Here is a 20,482-nt window from a genome sequence, read left to right on the forward strand (position 1 = left end):
GAGAATACAACAGAGAATAAACTGCCCAAATACCCTTAAACAAAGGAAAAGTACGTCCTTTATGAAGGCATAGAGCCTTTACTACATGAAAATGAAAATTAATGAATACACTGTGTACAGTAATTTACCTGATAAGACAGACCTCAGAAATATACTTTATGACAGCTTTTATACTTTTATAAAGCAGTCTATAATGAAAATTAATTAACTAAGGATTTTTTTGCCCTGCCAGGGTGTGGCCGAGTTATCCGGAGTTGTGGGTTATCGAGAGCCGAGTTTTCGAGGTTCTACTGTATTACATTATATCAAACTCGGTGAAATCCGAGGGGACGATCCTCAGCCTCCTCTTGCCAATTGTATTCTGTTGATTATAGAGACTAGCTATCAGATATTTGAGTGTAAATGATTGAGCGAGATGTGTGTTTATTAGTACATCAGGTAAATTTGTAATTTTTGATCTTATTAAGTAAAATTTCTTTCATCTCTGCTAAAGATTAATAAGTCAACGGGAAAACGATTGCGTATTGTTGACCAAAGTGGATGATTGCAAATAGTTGAGCAATAAAGTTCATCGTGCAACTGACTAGCTACTGAAAGACGTATATCTCTTCTAGAGTTTGAAATAGAATTTATTATTATGGTTTACAGAAAATGCTAATCATTAAATATATTAATCAAATAAAATATGCAATTAGCTATATTTGAAATATAAAGCGACAATAGAAAGACTATTGAAAACGAATAGTTTGACATAAATGTTGCTAATAGGAATCAGACACAGTAAAATACTTATAGTGTAGTTAACGTTAGTTAAAACAAATTTCGATGATTTTTAAAATTAATTTAATAAGATCTGAAATTTCTCATTTCCAAAATAAGAAAACTACAAGTTAAAATTTTAAAAATTAAATATTAGTTTTGTTTGAAGTCACAGAATTAAAGAAAAAATTCAGAATGGATTTCAATAAAATTATAATTTATTTATTACTTCAACATGCAAGTGTTTGTGACATTTTTATATTGTTTAATATTGATCTTTGAAATAATAAAAGATATTCAACACTAAACATTCAGTCTAGATTAGTCAGCAATGTAAGTCAGCAATGTAAATTAACTTTGCTGATTTATATTTAGTAATACTGTATATTTAAACAACCCTAGAAACCCCTACCCATTGATTTCGAGTAGTAAATGTTTAGAGCCATAATTACATTCTATTTAATTCTTAATTAATGGCGGAAGGGGTTTTAAAGTAAAATTTTGTCATTTTTAAAACAATTCTTGCTTATTTCAGTTGTTAAAATATTATATACTATTATCTGCTTGTTTTCTTTACATTTTCATTTCTTTGGTTTTTTTTAAATCATCGCGCACGTTTGAAATAGAATTACAAGATGAAAGCTGTCAAAAAGAAGCAGCATTTAATCATTTTCCTGTTAGCAAACTCACAAGTCAGTCCAATTCTTCACCAAGGTATTGCAAATGAGCTAGGAATTGACATATGACAATGTGAAATTCAAAATCAAATGGACAAATATTCAATTAAAAAATTTAAATTTAAATTTTTTAATTGAATATTTAAGATTAAGACATTGATTAAGACACAATGGGCACACCTACTTTATTATTTAATTACATTATAGTATTTTTTAAAATTATATTATTTGAAAAATACTTTATAAATATGATTCCCCCAAAATACACATATTTTTAATTGTAAAATAACAATGAATATGAAAAGTGAGAAGTAATCATGATCAAAAATAGTTATGTCTTGGTACAAATTAAAAGGTAGTTGTTTTATAATTCGACTGCATGAAATAGAAATGACTTTTCTTAAAAAATGTGGTCTATATTTTTATTACTTCCATAATCATTAGCAAAGTATTGCTAATATTCTTTTTTCTCTCTGAAAAGCATTGAGACATTATGATTTATCTTTCTTTGTAAGTTAAAGTATTGTTTGAATTGTCAATATTTCTGAAGGACAGTCGAAAAACTGACAAGTGGAAAATTTNCGCCGCAGCTCCACCACCTACCATCGCTTCTGTGACCAAGCGAACACATGTCGTCCGCTCCGGGGCAACGACTGATCAGCTTGCACTATCGTAGGACCAGCGATAGGCAGCTCGTCAGTGCCGGGAAAAAATACTGTAGATAAACCATTTCCAACTACCTCAAATATGTAAGCATCTTCCCGTTCTAATAAACGATTTTCACTGTAAAATACTTGTCATCTTCGTCTTCTCCGCCACCACCAATGTACGAATTGACCCTAGACCATCATCGACGCGCGATTAACTGATTTCCCTAAAAGTCGGCAAGCTTACAAATTTGACACAAAAATCCGTTAAGTTCGTTATCCGAGACAAAATGTTTGCAAAATAAAAGTTCGTTAACAAGGGCGTTCATTAACCGGGGTTCCACTGTACATTTAAAATTGCGTATGGCGCCATCTGTTATGATATTTTATTTTAAAAATTGTTTTATATTTTTAATTATTATAAAATGGCAAAACGTTTAGTTTGGAGGATAGGAATGAGTTTTATAAAAAATTGTAAATGCTATTAACGAGTAAAAGCGTCATTAAGTCCGAGCCTACTATAGATACGGCACACGACCCCCTCGACCTTTAACCACCAAAATTTAATAGTATTAATCACTTTAATATACAAACCTTCCTGCAAAATTTCAGAAATTTTCGACAAAAACACAGGAGTTATCAAGCTTCAAACAGGATGAACAAAATCGTGCTCCACACATACAAACATACAGAAAAAACCCCCGAATTGTTTTCATTTCTCGACGTTTGAAGGTTCTCCGAATTCAAAACATGCAAAAATCGTAGGGGGTTACTTTTTGTCCGGTCGCCATACTTTTCCTGTTATATATAACAGCCGAGAAATTAAAATGAATTTTACAAATATAGGAACTGGTCAACACAATGAAAAAGATAGATTTCTCATCATAGGGTTTTGAGGGGATATATAAAATAAGATGTTGACTATTTGTTATTTACAGTATTCATTTCTACTTTTAATTTTTATAGTATAATATAAAATAAAAATACATTGGGAGGGGAACAATGTACTGGTACAAAAATATTGGGAGAGATATGTCTCCTCTGTGTCATATGAATCGAAGTCATGTTTTAAGTTTAAAATGTTATCGTCTTGAATTTTGCATATCTTAATTAAATAATATAATCAATATGACATAATTTATATGTTGTTTACTGTTATTTAAGTAGCCTATATCCTTTATATAAGTGTTATCTACTCATATGTCTTTATAAGTCTCTATAGCTGATCTATAAACAATACATAGAAATTTTTTTTTAATATTTAGACCTATATATACAGTGTACTTATATAATATCGTGCATGGCTGTCGAAAGGAGTAGTTAAACATTTTTATCCTAGTCTAGTAGTCCAGAGAAAACCTCCTATCCCTATAAATTAATGTTATTTTTACCAGTTATATAACCAGTATGCTATACTGTATGTAAACTATATGTAACTTCGATATAAACTTATAAATTATCAACTCATACTTAAATATAAGTCTAAAAACTAGACTTATTCATCATTAAAGTAGACTATAATTCACAATCATCTTCCAGTATATATTTAAANCTTAAATATATTTTGGGTTGTAATAAAAATATAACTTGACATACGTATTTATAAATAATTTATATTCAAATCACATCATTTCTATGACCAAGGGCGGCGTAAGGCATGGGCAACGTGAGCCACCGCCTATGCCTCGCGGTCCGAAGGGCCTCGCACCTCGAAGGTTTATGCATTACTTAAAAGCCGAGAACGCGACGAAAACATTTTACTCGTCATAAAACGATAAATAGTTTGTCAAATTTTTATTCATAAAAATGCAGTTTCAACTGCTTTTTATTTTATAAAATCCGTCTTCTTGAGCCACCAGAAGGCCTTTTAAACAATAGCTAGTCTGTTAGCGCTGGTCAGTAATAGACCAAATTCAATACGAACGTTTGTTTCTTGAAAATTTGATCACGATTTAAATAAAGTATTTATTGTTAATATTACCGATATGTCATCGAAAAGAAAACGTGTTGTATTATCATTAATAGACAAATTAAAGTATTTGTTTCGATTATCCGGATTTTTCCTTATCCGGACTACCTTCATCCCCAATTAGTCCGGATAATCGAGGTTCTACTGTATATTATTATTTTTTTTAAATTCAATACAAAGTATTTAATATCCTTATATATTATTTAAATTTTACTAGTATTATAAATTGAATAGATGCTTTTAACCGAATAAATTCATTTTATTATTTTTTATTTGTAACAATTTACTGTAAAATTATATTCAAATAATAATGATTTAAGAAATTTTCTGTTGTCACATGTGATCGGACAAGAGGGGACTCCCGGTTTTTATATGCCCAATCACAGCACAGGATATCGAGATTACGTCATTAAGTAAGCTACTGCACTTGCGTTATGGGATTTTCCCAGCTGTTCTCATATAAAAGCGGACGGTTTGTTTACTTCTGTACCACTCGTGGGACGAGAGCGTAAGGTGGACGGACTGTTTAAAGAATAAATTCCATCCGTTTAATTATTTTAACCATATTCAGACGAAGTAAAATTAATCGGGATCATTAGAGAACTTGTTTGTCGAAAAATCTTATTAGGAAAAGATGGTTAATCGAGTTTGTATAATAGAACATTTTATTATTCCTTCCTTAAAAAGGAAGACTTTTGGTAAATTACTTCATTGGGAAAACGAAGAAAGTGGCATTTTTCGATTGAGATGGACGCATAAGAGCGCCAGCAAATGGAATAAACGCAAATTCGAAGTTTTTAAGGTAAGAATTTCATTAGTTTAATTAAAATATTAAATATGTCTATTATATAATTTTAGTTTTACTTACACACTTATAATTTGAAGTTTTGATAAAAGTTATACATTTTTATCCAATGATACCTTTTAACCGTTATTTACATATAATGAGCTGCATCGTTTAGAGGAGGGAGCGTGCTGTGGTTTTCTTCCCGGGCCACGTGTAAACTTACATCTATACTTATAAATTAATGTTATTTTTACTAACAAATAAAGAAGCATTATGTATTTCATTTGTTCCAAGAAAAAAAAAAAAGGCTGGAGGGGTTCCCGGACCCCAGAGCCGACGATGGGGTAAAATTACCCGAGCCCGGGATTCACAGGATGTCCGGATATCATCCCACAATTTGCTTTTTTTTACTCGCTAATTAAAATGACTCGCTATTTTGTCTAAAAAAAGAAAAAAATACCTAGGGAAAAGCGTGAGAGCAAAATCGGTCAGATAAATTCTGGATGAAAAAGAATAAGAACAACCGAGACCTCCGTAAGCTGTGAGGTCGGACTTGAGCATGCCCACCAGTGGCTAAGCGGTCTTTGTACCCTGAACATTGGGAGTCGGTTGTGGGTTTGTGCCTTGCTTGGAAGGGCTGGCCACGTGGAGTTTTCTGGGTTTTCTCCTCATCTTTAACACCCAAATAGGGGCCAGTTTCTCTTAAAAAGACTGCCCGGAATGCATTTCCCTAGGCAGATCGCCCAAGTGTTGCATTGCCATAACTTGCTCAAGTCAGTTTGTTTGTTAACATGGAATAAGAATGGTTTTATCAAGGGCTGTAGAAACAACACTGTAAGCTTGACTTGAAGCTCTTCTCAATTCTTCACTCTCTACTTTCTCATAAAAGATATTTTGTCATGCTAGTATATAATGCTAACAATAAGTATTGTTTATTTTGTGAAAAGTAATATATCCATAAAAAATTCAAATTTTTAAATAATTTATTTAATTGCAGCCCATTTAAAATTTTTCCCGGGCCCGACACCTCCATAGCTGTGATAACGGTTAATTATAAAAACATCCTTTTGAGAAACTTTAACACTGGCAATGGAAGTCATTTTATGAAGTTTAACTTGAATAAATTTTTAATGTAGCACAACTACAATTTATTAATTTAATGATGTTTATTGTTGATTATTTTTACTTTTGATTTTTTTGTAATGTTTTGCTTTTATGTTCTTTTTTTGTTCAAATTTTGTTGGTTCGATAACCATTATGTATTTGACAACTGAGGAAGACCTATCAAATTAAGTCAAAAACGTTTTTGTTATTAAAAACATATTGAGTTTTAATTTTCTTGGTATTTCTCCAGTTCTACAATGATTTCTTTAGTTATAAATGCATAAGATATAAAAACCTAATGGCTGTAATATGGTAATAAGTTTCATCCAGCAAAATATTAAAGTTAAAAATCAACCAATATTTCAGCTATATTATTAATTCTTAATTTTACTGTTTTGCTGGATCAAAGTTTGTTTGTTACTATAATTTTATTCATATTTGAACCATGTTTTCAAAAATAATGCTTTAAACTTAAAAATTTAAGAACTTAACAGATGTGATATTGCTAAATAATATTTTTCAGGTAGAAAATTTCAAAAATTTATGGAAAATGATTAAAAGCACTCACCTCTTTATATATAATTTATATAAAAATATATTTTGGCAGAAATATTTTATGATTTTATTAACATGGTAAAGTTATTTTGAATGTTTGTCCAAATTTTAAAATAAAAAACATACTTAATTAATATACATTTCTTTATGAGAAATTAAACTAGTATGATAATGATAACTAATTTCTATTAAATCATTTAATACATAAAAAATGTGGAATGTGATGATCTTCATCAATTTGCTTTTGATTATTTAATATTTAATATATTTTGTAATAGAAATTTACTTTCTTTAATGATATATGTAAAAAGTTTTTTATTTAATTAAAGTATTCAAATTTTTATTAATATGCAAACTTTTTAAATATTGTATATTATTAGTTTTAACAAATTGACAGTCATTGAAGAAATATGTTTTGTATTCATGAATATTTTATAGTAATACTGCATTAGCATTTTCCAAATTTAAGCCAAATGGCCAAGCAGTCAAGGTGGCAGCCTGTCACTCTGGGTGATCTGAGATTGAATCCAGACTGGGTCAAAAAATTCCCCAGGAATTTTTTGCGGAGTGGTCCGTCCAGATATGTTGGGCCCCATCCCTCACCACCTGGCTGCCTTATGTGCCTGGCCAAAACCCATAACAGGCTTGCTAAAAGAGGTCCTCTTATTGCCTACAGGGTAGAAAAGGTGAAAAATAGTTTCATCTATAAAGATGTTTGATATAGAATCTCCTTAACCTGACATAAGCCACTGAAGGTAGCTGAAAACTCTATTTTAATTAGTGAATGCTGGAAAGTGAGAGGAAGGTTTCAGACTTTCCTCTCACTTTCTAGCATTCACTAATTATTACTAAGCATCACTAATTTTAATATTTAGAAGATAATCTTGTTAATTCTAAAGCTGAAACTATCTATAATCACTTTCCTAATGTATATTTACAAGCTTTTCAAATAAGAATTTCTATTACTTGTTGCACATTTCTTTGGTATTAAAATTTTTTTATCAAATCATTTGGAGATAAAACTTTTTCTGTGGAAAGAGTTATTAAAAATTTTTTTATTAACAATAAATTTTAATGTTATGTACAATATCATAATTATTGAATAAAAATTTAAACTACATATTGTTGAAAATAAATTAATCTTCTGTTTGTACAAATTAAAAATTGATAATTATTTTATTTATATTTTTCTCTTCATCATAGGCATGGGATGTGGTTAAAGGTCGTACAAATGAAGATGAAGGAAATTATTATACAAGTTCCAAAGGAAGATTTAGATCAGCGTTGAATCGATTAAAAGCAAAAGTTGTATGTATAAAATCTAAAGAAAAATCAAAATATCGACGCTATCAATTAAAGAACTACAAAAGTAAGTTCATAATTTTCTTTTTTAAAATTATTCTATTTTTGAAATGACAGATGTGATAAAACACACATTTATTTTGAGTTAAACTGAATAAAATATTCATTGGGTATATTCAATATTGTTTATTGATCATTTATACTATGTCTATTAAATAGCCTACATCAACATAATATTTATTTGGAATTAAGTGCTAACCAACTTTACATATTCTGCTTTCTCCAGAAAATCCTCTTCCCTTTACTGGAGAGGTTCCTTTAGCTATGAGGCAACAAACGTAGTTTCAACATGATGGCTGCCCAGCATATTTTGAACTACTCTATAGATATACTATATTTTTAGAATGCAGCTTTACATAATGAACTTTAAATTAGACTAGGATTTAACTGAAGGTTTGCTTTAAGAATTTTTAATAAAAGTTAAATTCTAAATGGATGTAAATACAAATTTGAATCTAGCTTCAAATTATTTATTTATAATCTTTTGGTTGTCTCATTACCAAGCGTAGGGGTAAGGAAAAAAGTGCTGATGAGATTGTTTTCTTCTTTTATACCACCTTGTGCCTCTGGTCACATGTTGTGAGGGTGCCACAGTCTCATTGATCATTGTTCCAATATCAATAAGTTGCTCTTTTTTGGAATATAAATCAGGATAACATAAAAAGTTTTATTTTTATTTATAGAATTATCAAATAAATGTTGTTTGATTAACATTGGTAAATTACCAGCATAGCAAGTAAATGATAAGATAGCTGTTGATATTATAAGAACACTTCTTAATAATCTTTATCAGCTTAGTTTATGAAAAAGGATAATTGAAACCTAAAAAATTTATTGTAAATGCCATTTTTCCTTATAATTCCAAAATTTACTTTAGAATTATTGGAACTTCTGATTTTTCAAAGTATAGTATGTAATTTATCTTTAATTATTTTGTCAAAGCAGAATATTAAAGTTTTTCACAGTAAGATTTATTACTACTATTCTCAAGGAATGTTCATTTCTAATTATTCTTAAGTTTGTGCATCTTTATAATTGTAACTTTATTCAAGTGTTTCCATTTGATTTTTTAACATTTTTTTTGCTAAATAAATGCATAAATTCTTTTGAAAAGTTTAATGAATTTTTTATTTTATCATTCTCATTTAAAATAATGCAATTTTTAAATAAAATATTATCTGAAATAAAATATCTTGTTTATTTTTTTAAATTAATCTTTGAAGCAGATTATTATTTTTTATTATTTTAGAAAGTGAAGAATATAATTTTGAACATCAGCAACAAATCATTCAAATAAATGAACAGGATCAGTTAAGTCCTTTGTCAAATTGTAGTCAATCATCAACATTTAGTTCAGAAAGTGGATATAGTATTGAATATGAACAAAACAGTGCTGATGAAAATTCAGACAATACAAGTTATTCTTATAATGAAGAAAGTAACAGAGAAGAACTTTTCAGTTCGTCTTATCAAAGTAATTTTTCACAAAATGATTTATATATACTGCACAGTGATGAAATTATTCCTGATGTAAGTTGATAAATTGATCTTTCAGTTTCATAGAAAATAAAAAATTTAATTATTACAATTATAACATTTATTTATTCATTTTAGGAGTTTAACCAGTTCTTTGAAAATGATGTTAATAATGAAGTATTAATGCAAGGTAATATTATTTATGTTTATCATCTTACAATAATTTCATATAAATTTATTTGATAACTTGTAAAATATAATAGAAAATAATGTATTTCATAAAATTCATACATATACACTTCAATTGAACAATGAAGCCAAATTATAAAAATAAAAAAATGTGTATGCTACATAAATATTACAAAAGTCATCTTTCTTTGTCATAGTTGGCAAAAAATTTTGCTATTATATATTCAGTTATTCATATACTATGTTTAAACATATTTGCTTTAGATTTAAATGATATTAAGAATATCCTAAAAAAATTTCTCAGTAAATAAATGAAGTTCAAAAAATAAAACTTTGGAAATTACTTATACAAATCTGTTTCCTGTTTGTTTTTATTTTATAATTGAGAAAAGCATTTGGATTGAATTCACAATTGGGAAACTTTCATAAGAATTTAAATTTCAATATAATTCTAAATTTATACATGTATTTTGTAGTACAAATACAATCATACAATATATGCAGGTTAAATAGAAAAAAGTCCCATTTATCTTATAGAGGATGTCCACAATTTATTCATCTGATTAAAAAGAAACTCAATACAGTAGAGAAAAACTATAACAGATATCTGAAAATAGTTAACTACACATTGTTAATTCAAAAACTTTTTTCAAAACCTTTGAGATCATGATGGCTTATTAGTAAACTTCCATATGTGTTTCCTTTGTTGCACTTGGAATAAGAAGTCTTTACTCCATTTGTATCCAGATATTTATTAACACCTCTGGACAATTCTATCTATAATTTTTCCATGCTAATTGTCTTCTTTTGTATATACTTTGTGCTTTATGAGCTTCTCAGAAAGAAATCAAGATGGAAATCAGAGAAACTTGATGACCATGCAATTGGTCTATCTTGACCAATCCAACAGATCCATCAAGAATTTCAGGAATTTCTACTCAAGGAGATACTATGCCAAGTGGGAGTTACAACTTTATGAGTTAAAAAATCAATTTATAGTTAACTGTTTTTAGGTATTTCTTATACTTTTTTCTCTATTGAGTTTCTTAATCAGGTGAATAAATTACAGACACCCTGTAGAATAAATATTCCTTACATTATGCTATTATTAACATAAATATGCTATTATGTTTCATATTTTAAACAAGGAACTTAATATTGGATTAGTATTCTCATTGTGGATAGGAAGTAAAATGACATTTTTGGATATTGCATAAAGAACTTTTTAATTGTATGGACATTTTTAAGAATTGCAGAGCAGCCTAAAAATCAGTTGTTAGTTTCAAGTATTATATCTCTAACTGCATATTAATTAATAAACTCCACCATACCTTTAAAATGCGATTTAAACGTTCGATAACTGTTTAAAATAGACTGCATTTTAAAGGTATGGTGGAGTTTATTAGTTTCAAGTGCTCCCATTTTAACTTTATGTTTTAAAAAAGTCTAATTGTTGAAATAAACAATAAAAATGTTAAAAATCTGTTCATTTACATTAATATATGAACTAGTACATGTGTAATAAATACAAATTTTTAGAAAATATAAGAGAATTTTCTGCATTTATATTTACATTTAAATAATGTTATTTCTAAATTCTGTATTCAGAATAGTTTTTAATGTCAAATTAGTTAATTCTCATTAATTTGTTAAGTAATTCTTATAATAACTATTAGGTAAATTTAGTCAAACCCTATTAATACAGTCAAAGAGACTTTATTAAAACCTTAAACCTTAATTGGCACTTAGTATTAACTGAATTCATTAATATTAAAATGCCTATCCTCCCTTGTCTGAGGGTCCACAAATCTAATTTGCATTAATACAGACTTTGCATAAACCAATAACATAATAATAGGATTTGACTGTATTCAGGTACTTGAGCTTTAGTGTCCTGAATTGTACATTCAGGACACTAATTCTCATTAAAAACATGAATGTAGACTATCCATATGGCATCTTCACTTGTCTTTTTTATACACCAGGAATTAATCCAAAATACTCTGAAGTCTGACCTTTTATTTGAGGCTAAGACCTCAGCAAATTATGTAAAAGACAAAATATAAAATGTATGTATTTATTCATAATAATATCCAATCACCAATGGATATTTTGTCTTTTACATAATTTACTAAGGCATAGCTTCAGATAAAAGCTTGAATCTCAGCATGTTTTAGATTAGTTTCTAGTGTGAAAAAGATGCCATTTGGATAGTCTACATTTGTGTTTTTAATACAGTAGAGTCCCGCTAGTCTTAACACCATTAATCCAAACACATTTTGGTCAGCGGAGAAAAAGTTTTTTAGCTTGCAAAATATATGTTTTTTGTATTTTCCAGTTAATAGTACAAAAACATTTAAAATTCCACAAAAAATTGTATTTTATTGTAGTACTGTGTTAATACTGTACAAAATTAATAAATCAGTGTTTGACATGGCCTATTAAAATGGCAGATCTATACAGTACTTACACACAAAAACAGGAACAAAAGTCATTTTTCAGAAATAACAAAGCCTCTTAGTTTCTTTTGACGTAACGATGAAAGGTGGTTAGAAGATGCTATGTTTCAAACATGTCAACAAAAGTCAAACATGCAGTCTGCGGGTGAAGCGCTGGGATGATGTTCTTAAAGCAATACGTTACAATACGTGTTTTTGTTAACTGTTTACACCCTCTATTGAGTACAAGTCAGATGAAATAAAGAGTGGGGTGCTTATGTCATTGATGGTGTTGGATCTATATAAGCCAGACCTGTTTTACTGCTTGCTTCTGCATTTTTTCAATTATTCAGCTAATTCAAAAGTTGCTAATCCAAACAGGGCTCGGTCCCAATTAGTTTGGACTAGCGGGACACTACTGTATTAGGTAAATAATTTGGATAAATTAATGTATGTTTTGATTAGTATTTTCAGTAATTACCACTTTTATTTTATTCTTTGTTTATATTAAAATTTTGACAACAGCAAAAGTATTATTAAGGCTTAAAAACTGGAACATAGAGTAATTAATTTAATTTCCATTATCTCATTTTACTTTTTTAAAAATATTTTTATATCAATTTTGTCATTCTGTAGAGAAGTTTTTATAAAAATAGTTTTAATGTTACAATTATATTAAAATTATTATTACAATGAAATTTATGTATTTTTAACAGATATAATGAGCCAAGAGTTTGAAACCATAAATATTATGGAATTACAATAATTGAAAATGGTTGTGAAAGTTTTTAATTCAACATGTGTACAGATTATTCTTTGAGGTTTAGTAACAACTGTCTGATTGAACAAATATAATGTAAATTTATTTTATATATGGAAATTTTTCCAGAGAAATTTTCTTTTAACATAGTATTCTTTTATAGGATGTCAACAATTTTTATTGTCTGTGATGTTTTTAAATTTTTAGTTTCTTTTTGAAAAGAATGACTTTAAATAAAAGTCATTAAATAAATTCTAGAAAATAGTTTTAAAACAATCAACGAATACTTTATAAAATTACTTGAATAGATAAATTATGTAATTTTCAAAATTTGAAGCTTAAAGGTAAACTTTAATAAAAATGGAATCAAAAGGGTTGAAATAAATTTATAATTTTTTAATGAACAATAATAAAAAATAAATTAAAGAAAGTAATATTTTTTTCTTAAATGTTGGACCATTTTTTCATGCTGTTCAAAATTAAAGTTAGAATTCAAAATATAATTGATTTCATTGGTTTTTCAAATTAAAGTATACATAAGAATTAAGAATAGAAAAGAAAAGTTTCTAAAATTGAAATCTTTTGTTCTTTGAGATTAAAATATTACTTTAAAAACATTATAGATAATAAAACTATTTGATGTATAAAGTGAGTTTTATATTTTTAATATTTAGTTCAATAAATGGCAAAAAAAAATATTTTTTATGTCAAGATGATAAATTGTTTTTAATTAGAAACAAATAATCAAGGTTTGTTTTTCAATAAAATATAGTTAAAGATTAACTATATATTACGTTTTATTTTTTCCAGTGCTAAATTTTATTAATTAGAAAAAATAATCTGGAAAAATTTCAATTATGTTATTTTTTGCATAATATTTTTCAAATTATTTTATATAATTTGTTCATTAACAAAGTAAACTGGATTAAAATTACTGTAAAATATATAATGTTTAATGTAATATTCCTATAAAAATTGATAATCTAAAATTGAATGTTGAAATCTTCTGCAAGTATTTGAAATTATATCCGAATATAAAGATATTTGAATGAAGTGTCTCTTGTTATTCAAATGAAAAGTTCTAATTTCTGGTAAACTGTGATATGAAAGGGCATTATTATTTTGAATAATTGAAGAGAACATCATACAAATATTAAATTATATTCAGATTTATTCATTGACAAATATTTTGCTGAAGGTTGAAAAAAATATAAAATTTTATTTTCAACATTTCAATCTTAAATTATTAATTACTTATAATGGAATAATATTCTAAAATACAGAATTAGAACATCATAATATTGTTAAATATCATTTTTATAAGAAACTAATGAATAAGATTTTTTCATGTAAACAAGTTTTTAAAGAAATGTTTCGAATATATTTGATTCTACAATGATTATTATGTATATTTTAAATATTACAATTGTTTTAAAATTCAGATTTTCATAAATAATCAAAGTAATTGATATTAAAGATGATTTTGAATTATTATTTTAAATCAATAAAGAATTGGATAAAAATGGTCATGTAATTTCTACAAATGTCGAGAAAATAAGTTTAGCAAAGAAAAAACAATAAATATGAAGTAAAAATGATATTAATATATACTTATTTTCCTGTTATTGAAATGAATTCATGCTTAACCATGATGATTCTATGAAAACATTTCCCGACGAATGTGAAAGCAAATTCACTTGACCATTTTCATATCCCATTCTTTATATATTTGTGTATTATGTGTATGCAATACCACATTTGTGGAACATGTTTACTTTTGTATTGTTCTAATGTAAAAACATTTAATGTTTCATTGTTGATTGATCATTTTGAAAAATTATTTTAAATAAANACTTTCTTTAATGATATATGTAAAAAGTTTTTTATTTAATTAAAGTATTCAAATTTTTATTAATATGCAAACTTTTTAAATATTGTATATTATTAGTTTTAACAAATTGACAGTCATTGAAGAAATATGTTTTGTATTCATGAATATTTTATAGTAATACTGCATTAGCATTTTCCAAATTTAAGCCAAATGGCCAAGCAGTCAAGGTGGCAGCCTGTCACTCTGGGTGATCTGAGATTGAATCCAGACTGGGTCAAAAAATTCCCCAGGAATTTTTTGCGGAGTGGTCCGTCCAGATATGTTGGGCCCCATCCCTCACCACCTGGCTGCCTTATGTGCCTGGCCAAAACCCATAACAGGCTTGCTAAAAGAGGTCCTCTTATTGCCTACAGGGTAGAAAAGGTGAAAAATAGTTTCATCTATAAAGATGTTTGATATAGAATCTCCTTAACCTGACATAAGCCACTGAAGGTAGCTGAAAACTCTATTTTAATTAGTGAATGCTGGAAAGTGAGAGGAAGGTTTCAGACTTTCCTCTCACTTTCTAGCATTCACTAATTATTACTAAGCATCACTAATTTTAATATTTAGAAGATAATCTTGTTAATTCTAAAGCTGAAACTATCTATAATCACTTTCCTAATGTATATTTACAAGCTTTTCAAATAAGAATTTCTATTACTTGTTGCACATTTCTTTGGTATTAAAATTTTTTTATCAAATCATTTGGAGATAAAACTTTTTCTGTGGAAAGAGTTATTAAAAATTTTTTTATTAACAATAAATTTTAATGTTATGTACAATATCATAATTATTGAATAAAAATTTAAACTACATATTGTTGAAAATAAATTAATCTTCTGTTTGTACAAATTAAAAATTGATAATTATTTTATTTATATTTTTCTCTTCATCATAGGCATGGGATGTGGTTAAAGGTCGTACAAATGAAGATGAAGGAAATTATTATACAAGTTCCAAAGGAAGATTTAGATCAGCGTTGAATCGATTAAAAGCAAAAGTTGTATGTATAAAATCTAAAGAAAAATCAAAATATCGACGCTATCAATTAAAGAACTACAAAAGTAAGTTCATAATTTTCTTTTTTAAAATTATTCTATTTTTGAAATGACAGATGTGATAAAACACACATTTATTTTGAGTTAAACTGAATAAAATATTCATTGGGTATATTCAATATTGTTTATTGATCATTTATACTATGTCTATTAAATAGCCTACATCAACATAATATTTATTTGGAATTAAGTGCTAACCAACTTTACATATTCTGCTTTCTCCAGAAAATCCTCTTCCCTTTACTGGAGAGGTTCCTTTAGCTATGAGGCAACAAACGTAGTTTCAACATGATGGCTGCCCAGCATATTTTGAACTACTCTATAGATATACTATATTTTTAGAATGCAGCTTTACATAATGAACTTTAAATTAGACTAGGATTTAACTGAAGGTTTGCTTTAAGAATTTTTAATAAAAGTTAAATTCTAAATGGATGTAAATACAAATTTGAATCTAGCTTCAAATTATTTATTTATAATCTTTTGGTTGTCTCATTACCAAGCGTAGGGGTAAGGAAAAAAGTGCTGATGAGATTGTTTTCTTCTTTTATACCACCTTGTGCCTCTGGTCACATGTTGTGAGGGTGCCACAGTCTCATTGATCATTGTTCCAATATCAATAAGTTGCTCTTTTTTGGAATATAAATCAGGATAACATAAAAAGTTTTATTTTTATTTATAGAATTATCAAATAAATGTTGTTTGATTAACATTGGTAAATTACCAGCATAGCAAGTAAATGATAAGATAGCTGTTGATATTATAAGAACACTTCTTAATAATCTTTATCAGCTTAGTTTATGAAAAAGGATAATTGAAACCTAAAAAATTTATTGTAATTGCCATTTTTCCTTATAATTCTAAAATTTACTTTAGAATTATTGGAACTTCTGATTTTTCAAAGTATAGTATGTAATTTATCTTTAATTATTTTGTCAAAGCAGAATATTAAAGTTTTTCACAGTAAGATTTATTACTACTATTCTCAAGGAATGTTCATTTCTAATTATTCTTAAGTTTGTGCATCTTTATAATTGTAACTTTATTCAAGTGTTTCCATTTGATTTTTTAACATTTTTTTTGCTAAATAAATGCATAAATTCTTTTGAAAAGTTTAATGAATTTTTTATTTTATCATTCTCATTTAAAATAATGCAATTTTTAAATAAAATATTATCTGAAATAAAATATCTTGTTTATTTTTTTAAATTAATCTTTGAAGCAGATTATTATTTTTTATTATTTTAGAAAGTGAAGAATATAATTTTGAACATCAGCAACAAATCATTCAAATAAATGAACAGGATCAGTTAAGTCCTTTGTCAAATTGTAGTCAATCATCAACATTTAGTTCAGAAAGTGGATATAGTATTGAATATGAACAAAACAGTGCTGATGAAAATTCAGACAATACAAGTTATTCTTATAATGAAGAAAGTAACAGAGAAGAACTTTTCAGTTCGTCTTATCAAAGTAATTTTTCACAAAATGATTTATATATACTGCACAGTGATGAAATTATTCCTGATGTAAGTTGATAAATTGATCTTTCAGTTTCATAGAAAATAAAAAATTTAATTATTACAATTATAACATTTATGCGCTATTTATAGAACGATACAGGAAGGCATAAAACTTAATTACCTGCCCTACAAAAAACAATAATAGATTTATGCTTAATGTTATTAAATTTTAAGGCATTTTTCTCAAGACCAAAAAAAGGTTATAATATAGTCAAACCTGTGAACAACGGCCACCGACGTAACATTAAAAATAGCCGTTGTTCGGGCGTGTCCGTTGTTTGGAGGTTACTTTGCTAAAATCTCAGCAATATCGCTAAAAATTCCGTTAGAATCTTCAAAAGTGGTCAGTAAAATTTCCAAAAAGATGGGTAAAATCACCCAAAATATGGGTAAAATCACCCAAAAGACAGGTAAAATCACCCAAAAGACGAGTAAAATCACCCAAAACACGGGTAAAATCACCCAAAATATGGGTAAAATCACCCAAAAGACGAGTAAAATCATCCAAAAGATGGGTAAAATCACTTCAAAAATTCGCTAAAATTTAAAAGAATGTCTTCTGTTTAGAGGTGGTCGTTATTGAAGGTTCGATTGTAAATTAATTTTCTCATACAATTATGAAAACTTTGACCTCGTTAACAGTTTTATTTACAGTATCTTAACAGTTACAGTTACTAAATATATATATATATATCTTTTTCAGAACGTTTACTGTGTTATTTATTGAAAAGTAAATTAAAACAATTTGTAAATGCATTAAAAAATATATAAATTTATTATTATAAATCATTAACTTTAAAACAAAATAAAAATCTATGTACACAGCATAACAAAAAAAAACTGTACAGAAGTTATATTCCAGTAACCGTTACGCTCAGCTTCATTGTTATCAACAGTATCATTTCTCAACACCAGCATATAAATATATACATAGAAAATATATTAAGTTACATCTGCATCCCATGTTTTCATACAGAGATTTGTTTTCTTTGACAGGTCTAACCTGTGTTACACAACCTGTTTTTTTTTATTTTAGATTAGAAACACTGTGACAAATAAATCATTTATAAAAATAAGGAAAAAATAAAATAAATTTTGCCAAATTTATGGTATGTGGGTCAATGTAAATAAACCATTACAAATATTAAGGAAATATGGTGCCAGTTCGAGATCAATTCTTGCCACCAAAAATTCTTTGATCCTACCAGACCGAAAAACCTTAAATTATTAAGGATTTTTAGGGAAAAATATGTGTTGTTACTATAGTTACATCCTTAAATAGTATTTTTTTTAAAATATATTTTATTGCCTTGAGCGTTATTTTATTGTAAGCAGTTGAACATTGAACACGAGATCCTTTGATTCCTTTAATCGTTTACCATCCGTGCCAACCATGATGATGGTGATGGTATTTTTTCTCTTCAAGGCTGTAAATTAGTAAAAATAATCATAATTAAATATGCAGTAACATAATTAGCAACTGTTAACATTCTTAATCAGAATTAAACTATCAGTTAATGGTGTTTTCTAACCGATCGACTTGTTACTTTACGTTTAAAGGGGATTGATTCAATTACTGATTTACATGATAATTAAGAGGTTGTGACGCAAATTATTAACGTAACACATATGCCAATTAAATAAAAAAAAAATGAACGGAAAATCTAATTAGGTTAAGTAAAATTGATAAATTACTGATCGAGATAAAGTAAAATGGAAACTTACATGATAGGCACTGGTTTTTTGATGACGATCGGTTTCTCTCGGATTAATTCGACGTGTACGTGAACCGGTTTCGGTACTGGTACTGGTACATACTTGTGGACGGGTACCAAGAATGGCTTGGGTACTTTAACGTATACAGGCACTGGTACAGGCTTGGGTACTGGAACGTGCTTCGGTACTGGCACCACTACTGGCTTGGGGACATGTACAATCTTCGGAACTGGATACGGCTTGGGTACCGGTACATGTTTCGGTATAGGTACAATTTTAGGAACCGGAACATACTTGTGTATATGTTTAATCACCGGTACGATATGAGGCACTGGCACAGGTTTGGCCACAGGTAGAGACTTCAATATGGGTACCGGTTTCGGTATCGGCACGGGTTTAGGCCACGGTACATGATGAGGGATGGTTATCAACCGTGGTTTTTCTTTAATAATATATTTAATATGTTTCGGCCACGTTGGCTTCGCCCAAATTTCGGCAGATAAGAAGAATAGCAACAACAAGGTCAATATGGACGACCTCATTCTACCTGTAATAAAATCAATAAAGAAGAATGCAATTAGTTATAAAAGTACCATTACACATGGAAAATTTGTGGGTTAAGACAATGGGGAATTTTTGCGGCTCGTAAACGTACTCACCTCGTCACTGTTGGCCTTTCAGTGCGTGTGTATATTTTTCGTTCCACCTTATATCTGTTACTCCGTTCAGTACGTATAATACAATCGTTATTCAACAATCATTTACTTATAAAGAGAACATCACCCAATCATTGCGCTTGACCCATTTTAAATATTGCTATCGTATTTTAAACTGGGACAACGCACTCTCAAGATCAAGGTGACTGAACAGTTTTAATCACACCAGACAGTTTTACTAAGGAAATTTATTTTAAACCTGAAAGAGCTACAAAAGAAATAAAGTCTTAAAAATATAGTTTCGCCCTCGTTTATTTAATGGCCCTTCGTTTAGTCACCATTATTTTCAATCTAAGTGTTGAAAGGAAATTAAGTTAAAATTACTTTTTTTCTAACATCTAAAATATAGGAAACGGTTCAAAATAATTATTTTTCATTAAGAAATGATTTTAAAAAAATGTATTAAATTATTATATATTAAATATATTTTTTTCCTTTTAATTCTTGGCCTTTTTATTTTTCAAATTAGTGTTGCAGGAAGTGATGCAAAATAATTTTTATTTTCCAACTTAAAATGTGTAATAAATGATTAAAAATATAATTTTTTCAACAGAAAATATTGTTAAAAATATAATAATAAAAAAAACAAATTAGAAAGATCATGTTTACATTAATTAAATGTTTTTTTTTTTTAAATATATATTTTCCTTTCTGGCATATTAGTGCTGAAGGAAATGGTGCAAAATAATTACAGTCGACCCCCTATAACACTGTTGATTATTCCGTTTTATATGAAATCCATGTTGTACGAGTCACTTAGATTTTACAAAGACGTGAGCCGTTCACAGCCCTACACACATATTTGTAAAATCTAAGTGACTCGTACAACATGGATTTCATATAAAACGGAATAATCAACAGTGTTATAGGGGG

At 27.9% G+C, this 20,482-nt stretch overlaps 2 protein-coding genes across 2 annotated transcripts; one reads left to right on the forward strand and one right to left on the reverse strand.

Moving 5' to 3' along the window:
* Positions 1–4,529: 4,529 nt before the first annotated feature.
* On the forward strand, positions 4,530–12,907 carry LOC111630451. The gene is made up of 5 exons (XM_023374552.1): positions 4,530–4,854; positions 7,702–7,867; positions 9,110–9,390; positions 9,475–9,526; positions 12,680–12,907. The coding sequence occupies exons 1-5, from the start codon at positions 4,687–4,689 to the stop codon at positions 12,727–12,729; spliced, it is 717 nt and encodes a 238-aa protein (XP_023230320.1). The 5' UTR covers positions 4,530–4,686; the 3' UTR covers positions 12,730–12,907.
* A 5,991-nt stretch (positions 12,908–18,898) lies between these two features.
* LOC111630449 (zinc finger protein 512B-like) lies at positions 18,899–19,435 on the reverse strand. Its single transcript, XM_023374550.1, has one exon. It carries the CDS (start codon positions 19,433–19,435, stop codon positions 18,899–18,901), a length of 537 nt encoding a protein of 178 aa, XP_023230318.1.
* Positions 19,436–20,482: the final 1,047 nt, after the last annotated feature.

This window comes from Centruroides sculpturatus, unplaced genomic scaffold (genome assembly GCF_000671375.1).
Source record: "Centruroides sculpturatus isolate CEXI.00-Female unplaced genomic scaffold, Cexi_2.0 scaffold383, whole genome shotgun sequence".
In the NCBI taxonomy this organism is placed as follows: Eukaryota; Metazoa; Arthropoda; class Arachnida; order Scorpiones; family Buthidae; genus Centruroides; species Centruroides sculpturatus.